The sequence below is a fragment of the Gavialis gangeticus genome, unplaced genomic scaffold, assembly GCF_001723915.1.
Source record: "Gavialis gangeticus isolate Ggan-Ray unplaced genomic scaffold, GavGan_comp1, whole genome shotgun sequence".
NCBI classification, from domain to species: Eukaryota; Metazoa; Chordata; order Crocodylia; family Gavialidae; genus Gavialis; species Gavialis gangeticus.
The window spans coordinates 57,685,478-57,706,142 of NW_017728992.1; the positions used below are offsets into that span (position 1 = coordinate 57,685,478).

The 20,665-nt window shown below is 42.3% G+C and overlaps 1 protein-coding gene across 3 annotated transcripts in view; it reads right to left on the reverse strand.

Moving 5' to 3' along the window:
• The window catches only part of GMPR (guanosine monophosphate reductase), a 55,150-nt gene that overhangs the window by 19,522 nt on the left and 14,963 nt on the right, over positions 1-20,665 (reverse strand). For all 3 annotated transcript variants that reach the window (XM_019522971.1, XM_019522981.1, XM_019522988.1), the window contains 5 exons: positions 19,675-19,758; positions 17,453-17,626; positions 11,596-11,677; positions 9,202-9,308; positions 631-673 (listed from right to left, as the gene is read on the reverse strand). In XM_019522971.1, coding sequence (XP_019378516.1) covers positions 631-673; positions 9,202-9,308; positions 11,596-11,677; positions 17,453-17,626; positions 19,675-19,758 — 490 coding nt within the window. The remainder of the gene's footprint in view (positions 1-630; positions 674-9,201; positions 9,309-11,595; positions 11,678-17,452; positions 17,627-19,674; positions 19,759-20,665) is intronic.

Genomic DNA, 20,665 nt, shown 5'->3' on the forward strand with positions numbered 1-20,665 from the left:
CCCCCCCCCCCCCGACTCAGGAGGCACCAGTCACCCATGGCTCTCCATCTGGGATCTTTTAAGCATGTATTAAACCTTTTACACAAGGAGGATTTTGGTTGCTATAGTCCCCCTGCTTTACCTGTGGCATGGCAGGGTTAGGCTAGGCTGTTACATCTTGCTGTTTCAGGGTTGACAGCAGTTTTACTAAGAGGTTAGCTTATGAATTTGTATAGGATGGCTTGGATAGGGACAATCCTGTCTCAGGCAGGGGGTTGGACTATATGACCACTGGAGATCCCTTCCAGCCCTACTTCTTTATGATTTCTGAGTCCTGGTACACATAATATCCTAGCTCTTCAGCTAAGCAACTGACACACCAACAACTTTTCCAGGGCACTAGCTATGTTTATGATCACAGTCTTATTGGACACACATAGGGCCACCGATTCCCTTTGCCCACTCAGAACAGTAAGCAGGTAGGCAGAACGGAAGGTCCTTACACTCTGATGATGCCAGGTGCATGGCAAATTCAAAAAACAAAACACAGCAAAGTGCTACCTCTGTCAGATTTGGCAACACCTCTGACAGCAGTGGAGTTATATCAGGAATGACTCAATTCCTCAAAACCTGACCACAGACCATACTTACCAAATGCTTTAGCGACATCTCCTGGACAGCTGCAGCCTCCATCCTACAGAAAGGAAAACAACATAGACATCAGTGAGCAGCAGAGAACTCGTATTTGCTGTTGGCCTCAAGGATAACCACACAGGGCAAACACTTTGCAGAATACAAATTTGGAATAAAATGGTAAACTCCTAAGAACTAGCCCAAAAGGTTCAAAAGTTACAACCAGCATGGCATAAGGGAAGTAGTGGAAATAAGGGAGCTCTGTGTACAGTTAAGATGCCACAGGTTAACTGATTTTTCAGGGTCCCAGATTCTTTATGGTTCCTTTTTTAAAAATCCTTATTTCCTCTGCTACATATTCTGCTACTTATACTCCTGTTTCAAGAAGAAACGTACACTGCCAGAATCACAGAAATAAGAAAAGGAAAACCTCTCAGAACATTCAGTTCATCCTCTGCCCAAGAAATACCACTGACATTTTAAATATGATTTTCAACAGTTTATTGTACACTGAAAGGCAGAGGGGAAATGTACTACTGGAAATCCTTGTCTATCTGATAAGCTGCAGATGACCTGTATAGTTTCATAGCTCTTCTATTAAGTGAAACCGATTCATCATATTCTTGGAAAGGAAGGGGGTAAGATTCATAATCCTCATTTCACAGAAAGGGAAGCTGAGTCAGAGGGAGGTATGATAATGCTAGATACACTGTGGAGGAACATAAAATATAAACACACCAAAAGACATTAGACAATATTACTGCAAAGGCAAGCATTCAAACATAAAAAGTACCATGATTAAGGGTGCCCATACAACTCCAGTTCAGCCCCTTGGTCCATATGCATTACAATAGTAGGCTTGGCAGAATTCAATTTTTATTTCAGTGAATAATACCAATGTTTATTTTTTTTAGCATTTACTTCACTTTTTTCAATTAAAATTTTCAGGATTACACAAAATTAGGGCTGTGGGGGGAAAGACAATTTATTCATGACAAATGCAACTACCGTAGGACTGCTGTCAGCCGAACAGCAGAGCTGCCATCAGTCCTGGCTCTGCTTACTTGTAGCTTCCCTCCTCCACTTTGTCACATTTCCTCTTCCTTTGTTCTCTGTCCCCTGGAGTTCCTGGGGGTTGTAGTCCCAAGTACAGTCAGCCATTCTATAGGACCACTCCCCCTGGTGTCACACACTCCATTAGCTGTCATTTTTATGTCCCCTATAAATGTTGATTATTAACAACAGAAATATTTTTGTTGGTCTGTGAGGGTGAGGTGATACTTATGTTTATCAACGTTTACTGATAAAAATCAAATCCTGCTAAGCCTACTGTAGCTATTGTAGGCTAATACAGCATTCTTTAGTTACCTGTCCACAGACTACTTTTTCCAAAGGACCCCTGTCTCAGAGGTGGACAGCATTCACTTAATGAGCAGCTCTGCAATATTTTCTTTTTTCCTGGTTGTTCAGTGTTTGTCCATTATGTCTCTTACTTCACACTATTAAGACCATGCCCTGTGGAGTCGGTTATAAATTTCCTCATGAGTTTTTCTTTGGTGTTGTAAGTGTAGTATATGAGCACTTCAAAAACATTAGAAAATATATTTCACGGTATCCATGAGAGTTGAAAGGGTGGTATTAGTCCTATTTTACAGATGGGAATTTAGCCATATAAAAATTAATGTCAGATGCATTTGCCCATTTTGGATGCCCAATCTGAGATGCTCAGGACCAGATTTTTGCTAGTATCTAGCAGTTTATGGCCTTTTATATGGTCCAAGCACAGTTTCTGCTGACTTCAGGTGCAGCTCAGGGTGCTCCCTAAATCATAACCCAGGGTCTCAAGTCAGGTACCAAAACACCAGAACACCCCCAGAGATCCCAGTGAAACATTTCCTTTAAGTGTCCTGCACCATATCAGGTAGGTATCGTCTAGCAGCACCATTCAACTGCCTTCATCATGAGAATGTTCCTTTTTTTTTTCTGTCTTCCCTTGCCTCTCACTGCACACCTTCTAACTTCTGCAGCAAATGAAGCGAGGCTCCTCCTAAGAATACTTCACTATTTAATACTTATTCATCCCCACCACCATGCCATCCTGTGCCCTGAATCAGACAGAGGGGGTCTTTGTGAAAAAGGTACACAAATTTTGTAATTGAAGTATACACTCTAAGGCATATGCACAGTGGAACCAAGTTAAGGCACTGCAGCATGTCCTAACACAAGCGTGTCTGGCTGGATAACTTTTTTGATGTCCTGACATCATTATTTGTATGTTATTTCCTTTAAAATAAAGCCAATCTAAAAACCAGAAATTCCATCACATTGATGCCCACCTGGTTCTCCCCATCCACTCTTGCTCCTAACCGTACAGGTGTCCCCTCCCCTTCACCTCCCATTAAATCTCAGTGGGTACATCTACACATTCATTAATGTGCTTTAGGTAATGTGTATTAAACCTAGTACAGGAAACTCTCACTGTTTGCAGGTTCGGCATTCACGGTTTCAAATATTCACAAATGCCAAACCCACATTTTAAATGCATTTTATACACTTACAGGTGCTCCTCAGGAGCTCCACGCTTGCTGCCGCTGCGCTCCCGTCGCTGGAGCCATGCCCCCCAACCCTGGCCACCAGCAGATTTTGCTATTCATGGGGGATACACGAACATATCCCCTGCAAATGGCAAGGGCTGCCCGAACTTCCACTGTGAGGTACTAGAAAAATGCACATTAGCTAAAGAGCATGGTTTTTGTGATGCTTTAATATGCATTAAAATAAGCTAATGCACATTAAAGTGCACATGTAGACACACCCAGTCTCAGCCTCCCCATTTGCTCATATCTTAGTTTCCCCCCCACAGATGTCCTCATTCCCCTTCCTGGCTCCCAACCTCTTTGCCCGACCAGTCCCAGGCTTCTCTACCCCAGCTCCCAGACCCAGTTTCCCCTCCCCCTCAGCTGCAGGTCCCAGTCTCCCCACCTCTCTCATTCTTTTTTCCTAGTCTGTTCTCCCTAGTCTCATTCTCCTCCCAGCTGTAATTAAACCATACAGATGCCCCCCTTTAGGCTGTCAGGGACCAGGAGAAGAGGTCAGGCTCCCTGCTCTCAGAGCTGAGGCTCAGTCCAGGATCCAGACTTGGGGTGGTCTACAGCACTCCAGAATTATAAGGAAAATCCTCCTCAGCCCTGGGCTAAGGGCATCCTCAGTCCACATGGAAATTATAATTTAGCCAAATCTGGGCAGATTTTTGGGGGGCAGCAGATAGTAAGGACATCCTTAAACAAAGAACAACTCCCTGCCAAAGTCAAACCTCTATTCCACAGCATGAGTCTGCTGGAGTTTAAAAATGAATACATTAATAAATAAAGTTAATACCATTTTTAACAAGGACAAAACCGAACAAAATATTTTTCCTAGCCTCATGCACCTTAACCAGATTGACTGAAATGTTCAACAACAACAAAAAACCCAAACCAAAAAGCTTCAGCTTCAGGGAGTGGACAATTTTATTCAGAATGGTTGAAGTCTGACAAAGTTATAGGCAACTGGAGGCTGGATCTTATAAGAAGATATGCCAGTAAACCTAAGTAATACATGGTACACAAGCCTTAGCTCTGGTACCAACAAAAATGTAAGTATTCTACTATGCGAAGAATATGTATATTGCACAGATATAATTAGCACACAGAGATGGTATGCAGTTTGGGCAAAATTCTGAATTTCATCTCTGAGCTGTGTGGAGGTCAGGGTGAATAAAAATCATATTTTTTATTTTTAAGACACTTTTAAAAAATAAACTTATAAAAGATAGTTTTCATTTAAGATATGTTAAAGCTCAAAGATATCACCATGGAGTAGGGATTATAACTTTTAATTATATACTATTTGAGACAATGTATTCATGCAACCTTTTTAGAAGTGTTATAAATAGGTCACAACAGGCCACGGACTGGTCCAATTTTATGGGGTTCCCAGAGGCTCCTCTATAGTTTAGTAAAGGTTAAAGAAAACCACTCTACCCAATGGGACTCAGTGCCCAGTCTAATGGACTCCATTGAGCATCTCTGTGATGCTTAGTTTCAGTTCTCAAACTGTGGATTTGTGTCTCCAGAGATCACAGGCAGACACAGTTCTTTGGGGAGATGTGATATCTTTATTAGAACAACTAGATAGTTGGAAAAGTTGTTCTCTGCAAGCTTTCAGGCACAAACGCCCTTCTTCAGGCATAGGGAGTTTGTTGTCTTCAGAGATAACATCCTTGTTAACAGCAGTAGGTGGAGATGAGAGATAACAGACCTGATTACCCACCTTTCAGCCCTATTGTTTCTCTGCAAGTTTGTGTACACACAGTCAAGCCCTTGCCTTTCTCTAAAAGTGCAAAGTTTCAAGAAGTTAAATGAATAAAGGATATCAAACAACAAGAATGTACTTTTTGTAGAAACAATGATTAAATCAAGGCTTCCTGACCAGAGATTTAAAATTGTTTTGATTTAAATCAAAACCAGTCTGGTGGAGGTAAAAGCAGAGGGGGAGTGAAGACCTCCCCTGTCATCTTTCTTACATAGTACGGGAGGGCTCCAGCAGGCAAACGGTTCTGGTATATAATGGGGCACTGTGAGACGATAAACGTATCAGTAAACATTAGCTTATGGTATACCTTAGCTTATGGCATTTCATTCCACTCTAGGCAGTGAACTATAAGAAACAAAGTTTCTCTCAAGAAAAAGCCTCTTGGGGTGAACTTGCCTGCTGAACAGCCTCCTTACTGCAGTTTATTTTTATACTTTCAAAAGCCCAACGTGTTAATGCAGCAGGGAAAGTGAAAAACAAGACAGCTGGCTCTCAGACAAAACAGCAGGGGCCAGTAAAAGTATATATTTTTGACATTGTTTCCTCCCATCTTTCAAGTGAATTATGAAAGATTCATTTCAAAGATGAGCTTTGATCCCTTCAAGTTTGTGTTAGAGTCAGAAAAATAACTCAGACAGAAAAGTTACTTCAACTCTGATGTACCACTGATGAGAGATTACTAGAAATGGATCTGGCCTAGTATGTCCGAGTAGAAATTGGCACCTTCTTATACAACATATCTGCCCCGTGAGTCAGATGTGCTCACTTTACTGACGTAAACAAGTTCACTCAAGTTTGCACTGCACTAATACAGTTCAAAAGAATGAGCTCAAGTCTACTCTGTTCTGAATATAGCTCAAAGAGGGAACCCATCACTGTCATACGATCAGCTACTTTCCATTCCATTCTTTGAGTAAGATTCCCTTTACTTAATTTGCAAACAGCACCAGTCCCAGCTCTACCAATGCTTAAGCCAGATGAAGACCAACTCATAAAGGATAAGCCAAAGTGAGGCAGAAGTGTTGTTGGTAGATGCAGGAAAACACGCCAACACACTAGCCAGTATCACAGCCTTGGCAACTGTCAAGGGTGTCTGCACATAGGTTCTGAATGTGGTGTATAGTTTTGGAATTCATCTTCATTTCTTGTTGATACTGAATATCAATAGAACAACTGCTGAAACCACTGTTTCCTATATCTACACTCCTTCCTACCAGCTGCAGGTTTGGAAGTCCATGGATTTTGTCCCCTCCTGACTGCGTGGGGCAAGAGACACTAGCTGGAAAAAAACCAAAACAGAACAGAGGGTGGTTCAGAATGTGGTAATTCATCTGCAGAGCTTCTTGGGTTGTGAGAGCCACAGCCTGCTCTTCTAGTCACTAAACCAAGGCCCAGTAGCATACTAGGGATCAATCACGAGGTCTCACAAGAGATGAGATGTGCACCTTTACTCCAAACCCTTATGCTGGGTAAAAGCCCTGGAACGGTATAAAGAATCTCCAGTTGGGATGGAGGAGATTCCCCTGGCTCAGGTGCTGTAGTAGACAGATATGAATAAGGCTGCTTTCTAAAGCCCTGACTTGGAGGGTTTGTCAGCAGTGGGCAGCAGCACGCAGGCTATGAGGAACTCAGGGAGGCTGCTATCTTAGACAGGCCTCGGGGGTGTCTAAATTATGACAGGGCTGCTCTGGCCCCCAAAGCAGGCAGGACCGAGTGGCACCACACAGCATCTCATGGCAGATCCTGATTTTCAAAGCTTTCAGTGGGTATCCCGAGCTATCTTAAGGACCCCCCATTTTGTCTTCCTGTGATCAGGATTTACCTTGAGGGACAATGAAACTATTAGCAGCAAGGGGGTGATGCAAGGGAGTAGAAGACAGAGCTCTTTCAGCTGCCCATCCAGGGCGTTAAAACTTTCCTCAATGGGAAGTTAGGAGGTTAGAGTGATCCTGCAGGATGAAAAAACAACCCAACGCTCTGCCATAACTTAAAATACAGTAAAAACCTCTCTGCTTTCTTGTGGACAGGAGAGAAAGAACCAAAGAAAAAACCGTCCTTTTCACCCACTGGATTTTTGCAGACTGCTCAATCAGATACCACCAAAGTGACCAGTGTGGTACAAAAGCATAGGCAAGATTAGAAAATGGCTAAAAAGGTGCATCATCAACAAAACTGCCTGCTAAATTCAGCTTGTAGATCCTTTATCATCAGTAATGACCTAAAAGTCAGGATGCAGCTAGAATATTCAAGTCCTGATCAGAGTGTGCAGTACCAGGACTTGGGGAAAGGGAGAAGTTACATTTTTACTGACTCAGAGCAGTGGTTTTCAACCTGTGGTGCGCAGACCACTTGGGGTCCACAGACTATGTCTCAGGAGTCTATGAAAGAGGACAATGATCAATCAAAAGATTCAAAGGAGTCCACATCCCCTTTAAAAATTGTTTCCTGTTTATGAAATAAGGTTGAAAACCACTGACTTACAGCATCTGTGAGCATGAGATCGACAGAAGAGATTAAATATGGAACCCCAGAGTCTCATTAAACTGGGGCTGCTGGGGCATATGAACGAGACATTTGACCCAATCGTCTTTCTGACCTTAACTGTTCTTTAACGTCTGTACAATCAGAACAGGGGAAGGGGAAGAGAAGGGAAATGTCAGGCCTCCAAACCCTTCTTGTTATCCTCCCAAATGCATCTAACAATCTAGATGCAAAAGGACCTCTCTCTTTTGCATAGTCATGGAAGTAAATCCCCATGTATTTTTTCCAACAATTTGGGGGAGAGACATTCTCAGACTGAAAGAGGGATTCCAGATTCCTGTTTTTTGCTTATTTTCCAAGATGATAGTGAGCAGCAGTGAAGTAGTTTATAACATTTATAATACATTTACATACAGTTTATTAAAAAAATTACAGCTGAGGCCCTGGAAAAATACTTGATCTGGTCCCAAATCAAAACACCAGATCCAAGAACTCCCAAACTTCAGGGAATTTGCAAGTGTGGATCTATGGCTCCTCTATATTAAAAAAAAAAAAAATCTACAGTGATGTTAATAGAAAATGTGAATACCCACACTTACAATTCAAAGGAGTCCACACCCCCTTTCAAATTTGTTTAGGGGTCCACTCATGAAAAAAGGCTGAAAACCACTGACTGCAAAACTAGGAAGGTCTTGTCAGCATTGCTGTGGTGGCAATTACTGCTTCCCAAGACTACTTAATAATGACCGAGCTTTTTATACTGAAATGCAGACATATGGTTTTCTTGTCCGCTGTTACCATCAGCACCTTTTTTAGAACTCCGTAAGTCACAAAATGATGGGTTGTTTTTAGTCTGGTGCGTGTTTACTGCTGTCAAGCCCACATAGAAGAGTAGGGGAACGGAGAAGAATGCATGGGGACAAATAATGAGGAGAGAGAGTTGATTTGAATGCATTCTTGGTTCCCCTGGTCCATTACATAAATACTACCAGAACATTTTGACCCCTTTTGTCTTTATTTTCTATTATCCTTTCCCCTTGCTCCTGTGCTGCATGAATACCCTCAGAAGGGATCCTTCTAGTGGAGTCAACCTTGCAATACGCCTAAAATTTAGCACGTGACTTCCAGCCATGGCCCCAATACAAGAGGAGGCATTCTTATTCCTCAGACTCAAGCCATAAATACCAGAGAGCTCTTTCAACTTGCAGCAGCTCAAAGGCCATACCATGCTTTGCAGTGAACACCTCACTCACTTCACTCCATCTTGGTGCGATGGGAGCCCCCGGAGGGTGCAATGTTCGAGTTGAGCCTGCAGTAAGTATACTCCTAACAAGGACGCAGCTACCAATCTACCTCAGGATTCCCACAAGTAATCTCCAGCTGTGCTGACCTCCCCTGGTCCTGCTCACTGGAAACAACTACCTTTTTTTCTCACCTACTTTGAGGCATCACCTTTCCATGGGAGCTGCTGCTCACCTCAAAAAAAATACTAAAATGATCCTAATTCTGTTAACTTACGGGTGATTATTTCCCATTTAGAGAATGCTTTAAAGGCACAAACAGGAGTCAAGTCAGTAGTGAAGGGCAACAGAAGCTGGGTGCCACCTACACCTGTGAAGATCTCAACAGCTGCAGAGCAGCAATCACCAAAGGGGAGAGAGAGTAGTCCTTAATTCTAAGAAGCTGGGCAGGAGACTCTGCAGCCCTACCATGATTTGCAGAGCAGGTGGCTTATCATGGACCACGCTCACTTACTGAAATGATATGCCCCTTCAGGCCATGGGCTGAGTCTGCACACTCGATCACAGCGCTCAGCTGAGGGTAGCCCACACCTGTCTTAATCCTGGTAGTGCATACAGAACCTGGAGGAAAAGAAAAGAAGCTCATAAAGAGGGTAGCCAGTATGGCTGGTAGAAAACTTTCTGCTGATTTTTTTTCCTTCTTCTACCCCATTTGAAAAATTTGGTTTTCAATTAAATTAGTGTTTTCCCTAAAAGTGCCTGCTTTTCATGGGAAATTTAGAGTTTTTTCCATCCAAAACCAGAATGTCTAAAAACTGAAATACTCTTGATCTTGAACCGTTGCTGTGATACCTGCATGTGCACCCCAGAAGGTGTCTTAATGTCCCCGCATTCTCCTCTGTAGCTGGGGCTCCCTGGTTGGGCTACATCTCCCATGATGCATCCTGGCAAGGGACTTCCATCATGCACTGTTTGCCCTCTCAAGGTGGAGGGTCTGTGATGCATCATGAGAGAGAACTCTGTAGATGGGAACAGAGGTAAGAGACTACAACTTCCATAAGGCATTGCAACAATATTTTCAAAATACTTTGACAGAAATATTTTAATATTCTAATTCATAAGAAAAATAGAAAATTAGACAAAAGCTAAGCTTTTTTTCATTTTGACAACATGTTCTACAGTGAGAAGAATAAGTCACCTTTGACTAGCTCTGGTAGCCACAGCAGCAACATCTGGTTGATTAAAATGGCAGAGGACAGAAGAAAATGAGCAACCAACATTTGAAAAATAAAGTAAGAAAATCTGAAGAAAACTGAGCCCTACAAAAGGTAAGAGACTCTAAACACAACCTCTAATGAATAAAAAGAGAGATCATTAAAACAGCTAATACCAGCTTTTCTCTCTGACAACTCTATTGAAGTGTTTTTAATATGTATTTTTTAAAAATTAAGTAAGCCTCAAACACAAAGCTGCCTTCTTGACAATCTGGTGTCATTTAGGATGCGAGCAGTGCAGCTCCTCATGACAACAGGGAGAATTTTATAGTTGTCAAAAAGGGTCTAGGTCATGCACAGCTATCCAAATCCTAGAGCCCCAGTCAGTATAGACAGGAAAATTAGTACAGTGGCAATTTCTGCTGATCTTTCAATTAAGTAAAAATACTTAAACACTGACAGGATTTATGAAAAGTAGGTAGAAAAATAATTTTAAAATAGCCTTCACTGTCTCCAGCTTTATAATGAATTACTACATTATCCTTTAATCAGGAAGGCCCTGGCCTGAGTAAGAACATCAAGGTTTGATCTTTTGTGGTGGACACTGTTACCATTACATTTCACTTGTACTGTGGCAGTTATACCTCAATATCTCTGCTGGCATTTCACAGCCTGGGCACAACTTCCTGTGTCCTATGTTCCTGGACTCAATTGCAACCTTTACTGCATCACTTGTGTTCTAGTTATCTGTTCATGCAGCTCATGACAAGAGTTAAAAGTAGCCTTCCCATGAGGAATTAAGAACAGTAGTCCAGGCAGTAAATGGAAACCTAGAGGTTCCTGGCTAGATACTCTTGCTTTCACTCAGGGTCATAGTGATCATTGCAGGTCATATTAGGGGGACTGGAATATTTGCCTCTTCTGTAGTATGTGGAAAGGTCCTTTTCCTTGGATCTTTTGAGCATCGTGTATTAACTAACCATGTTCCTTCCTGTTGCAGTGACAAGGCACTGGTAGTGCCCTCATCTTCCTAGTGTTTACCATTTATTTATTTCTTTGATTTATACATCTCCTTATCAACCTACTAGTGGCACATTATAGTGTTCTTCGTGTCTCACATACTGCTCCTTGAAGTCAGGAGTAAGGGTTCAAAGTGACAATTTAGGAGATTCCTTTGGTTCACGGGAGCCTGAGAACACAAGGGATTGGTCTCAATGACCCATGAGGTCCCTTCTAGTCCTGTGTTCCCATGTTTCAGCCTCTGAATTTCTTTAGTGTTTTTTCCACCCACAGATCTCAAAGCAGTTTGAGAAGTCACATCAGGTGGCAATCTAGTCTCCATACAGTTATTGATACAGCATTTAGTGATTTGCACAATGCTATTTGTCACGCAAAAGAAATGCCTGCCTACACCTTAATGACATCCATTTGAGACTTAACTGGAATGACTCAGGCTGTCCTGAACCACAGCATTTCCCATCATGTATAGATCTTGGTCTCAGAATAATACTTTGAAATGAACAGTGTGTGCATCCTAGCACCAATCTGTCAAATATAATCACTCTCATAACGTGAATGCCTTTCAGCATGTGGCAGGTAAGTGGCTGTGGCTGTAGTAAAAATAGAAACACTGATTTCTCTGTATGCATTTTTCTCACCCACTTTCTCTGCTTTTCACCCAGGGTTTGACTTACCGGGCCCAATACCAACTTTAATAATGTCTGCTCCAGAAAGAATAAGTTCTTCCACCATCTCTCCTGTCACCACATTACCTGCCTGAGACAGAGGAAACAATATGACGTAAGTGGGAATTCTTAAAACCAAGTGTGGTGGAGAATAATGATAACACTATTAGGTTTTTGCTTCTCTCATACTAGGAGGTAAATATCAGGAAGCATTTAACATTTAATTTCACCTCTAAAGGAACAGCATTTCCATTAAAATATTACTAAAATGTCCACTAAAATGCATTGTGTACATCCAAGTTTCAAAGGAATCTTAGGGCATGTTCAGAATCTACACCAGGCCTAGACTACAATTTTGTTGCTGTCTTCTTGTTCAACAGTTGGCTGAACCAAAACCTGAAGCATGAAAGATTTAGGCTTTTGGTGCGGGGTATCTGCAGCTCAAGCCCATCTTTTAGTGGGTTCCCTTCCCCCAAATTATACAAGAAAGCGTTTGCTAAGTAAAGAACAGTGGAAGCAAAGAATGCTTCCTTTTCCCTTTGATAATCAATGCCTGCACAGAGACTCTTTCCTACGTGGCAGTCTTGATCTCTTCTGGTAAAGCACAATTAAAATTGCTTCATACTTCTATGCAGTATAGCGCACACAGAGAACTGCAGGTAAAGAGGCTACAGTTAAAAGATGATTTGAAGTCTAACTTTAGCATGGTGTGGCCTAGAGAATGGCTGTTTACAGCACTTGTCCCAGCAGTCATGTAGTTTGTGAATATTTCTGCAGTGGTCTATACCAATCAGTGGTCCAACCATTTCACAAGCAATCTCAGGACCATTTCATCAGTGCTAGTGTTGAGTAAACACTTCTGCCTACTTTGGTTTATTGCCAAACAGTGTTTTGCCATAGCAAATATTACTGCTTATAGCTGACTGACACTGAAAATATCTGCATTTCTAACAAGAGTCAATGAACAAGCAGACAGGACCAAAACCCGCTGATTTGTTTTTCAAGACCTAATTTTCCCCAAATTTCTGACAATTACCAATTCTGGGAAAGAACAAAGAATACCCTGGTGGGTCCTTTGAGGTAACTTTGGTAAGCAATAATTCTACCTGGGGCAACAGGACAGTTACCACCCGATAGCATATGATTAGATTGATTGATAACGTGTGCCACAAATGACATGCACAGCCACTTTGTCTGGTACATGACAGATCTGGCAGGGAGAACAGTGCAGACAAGGCAGGGAGGAGAGCAATGGATTAGGAACAGAGAAGAGAGTAGAGCAAAGGATCAGGAATGGGAAGGGGATTGACTGGAATGGCACTTAGGGAGGGGACAGGGCTTACTTTGTGGCATACTGGCCAGAAATGTTCCTCCCGGTCCCCCCAAACTAGATGAAACCCTGCATCCTGCCAGTGTTTATTTACTTATAAAAGGCAAACCCTTCACATTGTTTGTTATAGCAGAATGAGAATGGATGTACATGTCTGCATGCCTGGAAACTACAAGCATACTCCACAAGGCAAAACGCCTGCATTATTCCTTGCAGTTGCACCCAGATGGGTTATTCACACTCGGAGGGATTTACATGATGCTTTGTGAAATTAAGTAATCCCCTTTGCTCACTTTGAATGAGGATTCTTCAATACTGCGCAGTTGTTTGTGACAGCATCAATATGGGCAGAGCAGGTGGAAAAATCCTAAAAGCTTTATTCAGTATTTACTTAGTCCTTATTCAAGCAAAACCCCTGCTGAACTCAATAGGAGTTGCCCAAAGATGGCTGGGTGATTTACTGATTTTGGCTCGAAATTCTTCATTTACTTTTTCACAATGTGCTGTAGTTCCCTTTTAATAAAATGAGAGGCTGGCAAGGCACCAGTTGAGGCACTTAAACCAGTAATGAAGTACGCAGCAGACTGCGGTGTATAAAACTGGATCATTAACCTTTTCTCAAAACTGCATGATGTTGATTTTTTTAAAAAAGTAATAACAACAATAGTAAAAGACTGGCAGCAAAGAAAGGATTTCAAATTGGTTTAGCATTTTGAGTAAAGTTCTGCTTCTTTCCCGTCGTGAAGCCTCTTGCTGTGCTGGATGTTATATGGGTCTTACTGAGGCAGACGGAAGTGTAGCACTTACAAGATGCATCCCTAAAGCAGATTGCCAGGTGTGCAGTGTAATACTTGGTATGCGGTTTGACGCTTTTTGATGCCAGAATACATTCAGTAGATCTGTAAGGCAGGGCAAATAGGACCTAGTCTAAAGCCCACTAAACCCAAGCTGGAATCTTTCCAAGATGGCTTATAAAAATTACTTGTCTTTGTATAACCTGCAAAAGTAGTGAGCACAGCAGAGGTAACACAGCTGAGTTTTAGTAAAGAACTGATACTCTCTCATAAAATCTGACTAGAAATATTAGTTCACATGGACTTAGGGGGACAATCAGGCTGTCTGAAAGCTCGCTACAAGAGTGCTGACAAATTACAATTAATCAAGCTGGGAGGGGGTTTCTAGAAGATGCCACCTCCTTTCTCTTCACATTTTTCGCTTCTAATCTAGCACAAATGTCAGCTCACCACAGTTTCCCCGTGTACAAGATCAGCCAGAAACCACTTGAGCCATATCCAGTGCAACTATCCTGATAGCCATCATATGCTGAGCAGATCCTAAGAGAAATTCCACCTTTGTGGACAATTCAATCTCCAAATGCAGTCAGCAAGTAAGGGGAGATATCATCTAGCCATGGTGCGAATACCAAGGATGGAGAGGAACTATGTTGAGCAGTGCAATGCAGTATGCTGAGGAATTTTGGAAGAAAATTTTAACAAGGGAAATTAAGGATGCACATCAGTAAAAATTTTCTTCTCTAAACATATATTGTGAAATAGCCTAATAAAATCAATGACTGCCCTAGCCTTCAAAAGTCAACTAATGAATATGAACTAGATTTCTCTCAGAGGAGCTGATCCTGCACCAGTGCAGCCAATCAGAGTTTTTAGGAGGAACAGGCCTTGGCACCCTGATGTAAATGCAGTTGAAGAACAAAATACTATATCAATATTCAATTTCTGAGGGGCAATGCGTGGCCTACTGTACTGGGTCCCAGGCCAGTGCTCTGGTAGACCTGGGTTTTATTTCCAAATCTGTCCTTGCATTGCTTGATAACTATAACACCTCTCTGCCTCTGTTTTCCCTGCCTGCAAAATGGGGATAAAAATGATTCTTAACCCCTTAATAAGCATGTTCTAAGATTGCAGGAATGAAAAGGCCTATATCAGAGCTAGGAATAAGAAGCAAGCAAGCCAAATTAGTTATGAAACAGCCAAGCCTTCTTAAACACTAAACCATCCTTCCATCTGCAGATATGGCAACAGCCACTAAGTAGCACTGTGGTGTGTGCTGTGTGAGTAGGAGTTGCCTTGCACAACACCTCCCTAATTTGGAGCTGAACCCGTTGTATGACCCATGGGAGTAAATATTCCCCGAGACCCTGGATTGGGTTACAATTTTGTACCGCACTGCAGCTGACTGTGGAATGAAGGGTCACCCTGAGGAGAACAAGCATTGCAGCCTGCAAGGTCCTGAAGATCACTTTCTGCTATGAGAAAGCTCTTTTATTTTTATACTTAGTATTTCAACTGCTAGAGCTTTCATTTCAAGTCTATAACTGCACAGAGAAAGCTGAAAGAAATAGTGCAGAGACACAACAGCAGTCCAAGAACAGGCACTAGCAGGCCATGCTTTACCACGAATTGCAAAGGTTAGATTAGAAGGCCTGTTCTTGGCAAGGACAACTTCAACAAGTCATTTTGGTTCAGTATATGAAGTAACTTCTTTAAGGATGCAAGGGAGCTGTCTGTAGCTCAAACACAAGCTGCAAGGGTTGTACAGGCATTAAGTGGTTAGGAATATACAGATTTAGAATCTTCCTGAATTAGCAGGCATTTAGGATTAGAAATACATCTCTGTGAAGCAGGTAAGGAGAGCAGCTGCTCTCAGATAAGCTACTTGCAATTGGAGATAGAAAGCCAGGATTGTACATGTGTCATTAGGTAGTGCTGTTACTGCAATAGGTCTCACAATAAGCATTTTAAATAACAGAGGCAGAAAAACTGCAGAGGGCAAGAAAACAGGTGAGAAGACAGGTACACTGAACAGACAGGATGGCTGTGCTGAAGCACCGAGACGGAGACTCGGGAGATCTGGTTTCACTTCCTGGCTCTCTCTCAGAATTTCTGTATTACCACAAGTCATTTCATCTTTCTGTTTCTCTGCTCCTCATCTATTTAGATCATCATCTGTTTCAGAGGACAGGCTGTACTTGTACTTACGTACTTGTACACTACCCTATACCAAGGATCTCAGCTGGGGATGCCACTGGAATGGTGATGATAATAATAACGTTGAGATGCTTCCTTGCTGTTTGCTGGAAATTAAAACGTATTCATTCAAAATTTCAAGAGCCAAATCCACCCTCTCTGCACATCCTGGCCAAGCCACTGAGAGCTTTGCATGTGTAAAGAGGTCTCAGATATGCCTTTTCTCTGGGCCTGTAGTCCCAGACCTGTTCTAAGGGTTGCCCATGCACCTATGGGCACAATCCAGAACTATCTCCCATTCACAACACAGCAGTTCTCAGCAGGGAAGAAAGCTGAATCACTTCCTTTCCTGCTCTCCTCCCCCTCCAGCCCCATTTTCCACTGCACGTTAGCCCCATGGGTTCCTCAGTGCTACACAAATGCTCAACTCCATTCTACCTCAAATGGGGATTGGATGTTTATGCCCATTCTCCCCAGCTGTGTAGTGACATGAAGGAATGGCCTATGCAACTGGTTTCTTCCAAGCTGGTCTGAAGAAAGGCCAATAGCTTTGGTATGAGTCTACTACTCATTCTAATAAGTTTACTGCTTTGGAAGGCACAAACTCAGCCCCTCCTCAGCCAAACAGGTCTCTTGACAGCAGAACTGGTGTGGTTTACTGCAAGGATGCAATGCAGAGTCTGTACACATTGATGCAGCATGGTTTTCTCCACAGATACCTACTTCTTAGTGCATAAAAGACAGACAAAGCATGGCATAGGTGGAGTCGAGAGAGACAAGCACACTGTATGGGTAAAGCCCTCCCACTAAGGACTTTGAGGACTGGGCTAACACCCTGATTTCTCAATTTGAAGCATCCTCCCATTCAAAACTGCATGACATTCCTATAGCAACTGCAGCCCTGGCTTTCCCAGTCCCATAATATCAGATAAAAATGTAATCTATGTTTAGCTAAACTTTAACGTGACTAAGCAACTGGAAACACAAAGGAGAAATCAGCAGCATCCAACCAGCCAGGTCTGCACAAATCACGGGCAAATGCTTAGCCACATGGAAATAGAAGATGAGCCAACACAACCCATAAAGAGAGGTCAGGGTGGGTGTGGGAAGAAAGATGGAAGCTGGAGATAAACTCAGTCCAAATTCTGCCCGTGACCTCAGACTCTAGCTACAATTCCAGAGGAAATGTTGAATACTTTTTACTAAAATGATCAGTCATGACAATGTTGATGTATTATTAAGCTTCCCTCACTTGGCTTCATAGCTAATGCCCTGCTGAGATGAAGGGTGTATTGAACAGGGCTTACTTCCTGTGTCCTGGAGCTCAGGAAAACAGCATAGCCTTTGTTCACGTGTAGAAACATAACTTTACAACCACAAAGGCAGCAACTTAGGGTTAGTCCTTCAGCTGGAGCACATTAAAGTATATAGGTAATCTGATTCTTGGGGGCAGGGGGGAACAACTTAGATAATGTAGAAATGTATGCCCACAAGTACCAGTTTGGCATATTCTGGTGATGATCTCAGCATCCCTGGTCTACCCACCTACCATAATGGTGTGACTTGGAAACTTGGCACGGACATTTTTCACAAATTCCACAAAGTGCTCCGAATAGCCATTGGCCACATCCAGGCAAATGTATGTGATCAGTGGAATGGCCTCTATGATACTTGTCAATCTCTCCAAGTCAGACTGTCCACTGCCTGAACTCACGGCTACATGCTGCAGAGGCAGAGAGAAGACAAAAGATCAGTAGCTTTTACAGACAGTCACAAGCACATACCTAGCTCATGAATCTGTTTCTATTCCTCCCATATAACACCCTAAAGCAACAAATACTGCATCTAGACAAAGCAATCAGTTGCCTGCCTTTTGTTTAGACTCTTCAGTACAGCAGTGTTGGTATAAGCACCATTTAAATATAAACTCTCCTTAAATTAATTGTAAAGTACTTTAGTGAATAAGTGGACTTTATGGGGAACAAAGTGATGGATAAAAGCTGTACGTTGCCCAGATTATGAAAAACACAGGTTCCTTCACTTGCTTGTGCCTTTCTGGGGAAAAGAGTGTTGCAAAAAACTGGGGGAGACTCAGAGTAAGGTTCAGGTCTGTCAGTTCATTAATCTTTCCTTAGTCTACCACAGTGAACAAGCATGTGCATGCCTCCCTCATCTGTCCTTATTATGTGTTCAGTCCAACAGAAAATAGCTTCCACAGCTGTTGGTCATGGACCCTCTGTGGGCATCCAAGGTCACAGAGCAAATCAGCATCTAATGATTAAGGCCCCTATTTCAATGGTTACAGATTGTAAAATGTGTTTTTTGTGTCTACCTACCTAACCACTGGCTAAGCCCCAAGGTATTCAGATAAAAGATATTTCTCTGGGCTTAATATGGCTTACAAAAATGCTGCTGAGACTAACTGGTAAACTGGCCTTCAGACAGTCCCCTCATCAATAATAATCAAAATATGATTTCAAAATGAGGCACAGGTAATGAAACACCCTGTGCAGTCTCCCAAGAATAAAGAACAATAGTATGGTATTGATTTCCATGAAGGAATAACCCTGTCCGGGTAACCCTCTAGGGTAGCACAGAGTCAATTCTCACAGCAAAATGACAAGAGGAAAAGCAAAAATAGTGGAACACTGAATTGCTTCACAAACTGGGACTAAACCCCATGTGGTGACAAAGGGGCAGTTTTTGGATCAGTAACTTCCAAAAAAATCACCTGTTCACCGATACTGTATATAAACTTTAAATAACATACTATTCAGTACTGGTATATTGTAATCAAATTTACATAAAAGCTGTTAGATTGTTTACAAGTAATAATAAATAAAATGAACTGTATACTTTTTATTTACACAACTAAAAATACAGTCTAACAAGAAAGCATTTTAAATTATGTTGCTAACCAGGTTACTGGACTGTGAACTGCAATTTGTTGATTATAATTCAAAACGAATGGAAGTAGAGAAGTGAATGGTGAAGATTTAAAGTAGCCAGTGATCTTTTTTTTTTGAAGCATACACCATGTAACAATGAGCAGCAACATGCGGCTGACTGCACAATGGATGTTTTGGTGTTCAGTTGTAACACTACAGGCCCCCAAACAAAGTTTGGAAATTAGATGAGTGGAAAATTAGCTTTATAGTTTGATGTAATGCAGAATAATGAAGACAGTGTAGGAATAACAGTGCCCGAAGCCTCCTCTGACCGAGGATTATAGTGTGGCCCACAGCAGCAGGCCTAGAGGCCTATAAGCTTTGCAGACGTGCAAAATCTCAGCCTGGATTCAGATCCAAATTTAGTAAGTGACCTCTCCCTTCATAATGGGATCTCTTCCTCCATGACACCTAGAAACAGAAGTCCTACCTAGGACCTTGGACTTCTCCACCATCATTTCTTCCTTAGGCTCCCCTCACTTCCTTTCTCTCCTCCACACCCATGCCAACACATCAGGAAGGCTATTCTGGGACATTGCATGTTCGTAAGAACTTTTCCTTTTGTTCTTCATCTCCCTTTCCATTATAGGGAGATATAAATGTTACCCTCTAAATCTTAATATATGTACTATTGCAGCATACTTCATAACAATGCTCTCTTTAATCAGCACAAGCCACTTAGCAGAATGCATTTAAGATTAGCCAAAAAAAAAATCTTTATTCCTGGAAGAGCCACTTCAAAACACTTTCCCAAGAAACCACAGTATAGGTTCCATTTAGAAAGAAGTCATTAATTGTAATAATTAACATTATACAAGCATACCTCAAGGCATTCTGGGTGATTGGCTGCAAACAATTTCCAGTCTTCTAGAGAATAATGCTTGTGAATAGCAGTAAACATTGAATGCTGGAAAACATTAAGCAAACCTTTAGCAATGTCCAAGTTCATTCGCCTTCCCTCCTCAATATTTCTGTCAACCCACAAGTTACGTCTATGACACTGACTCTTTAGCCCGGGGTCAGGCAATTATTTTGGGCAGAGGGCCACTTACCGAGTTTTGGCAAGCTGTTGACGGTCACATGGGTACCTCCACCCCTTGAAGTTGCTCCGCCCCCTGGGCCTGGAAATCCTGCCCCCAACCCCTGATCTTTGCCATCAGAAGTCCCTCCCCTTGTCCCCCAGAAATACTCCTTTCAGCAAGGGGTTTTGCCATCTCAGAACCAGAAAATACCAAATTATATTCTAAAAAGTGATCATCTACAACATTCATTGATTTGATATTAAAAATACTTTTGTCCTAGTTTACATGCGTTTGTGAGTGTATGTAGAGGTGATTGTACAATAGCTTAAAATGAAGTCTTACTTCTGTATATTGTGGGCAGTGGATATAGATTTGTCGGGGGCTGTGGGTGTGTGGGGGAGGGCGTGGGTGTGTGTATGGATGGGTATAGGGCAGGGGTGGGCAAAATGTGGCCAGATGTGGTCCGCCAGGCCATTCTATCTGGCCTGCGGGTCCCCTTGAAAATTTAGAAAATCAATATTTATCTACCCCTGGCTGCCTGTCATGCGGCCGTCGATGGGTTGCCAAAACTCAGTAAGCGGTCCTCTGCCTGAAATAATTACCCACCCCTGGTGTAGGGGGTGTGGGAGCATATGGATGTGTGTGGGGTTTGTGGGGGACTGTGTCACGGGAGCATGGCTGGGTTGTGTGTGTGTGGGGGTCTGCATGTACAGCAGTGTGTAGGGGGGTATACGTGCATGGTGTATGGCAGGGTGTGCATGAGAGACACCCTATGAACACACACACACACCC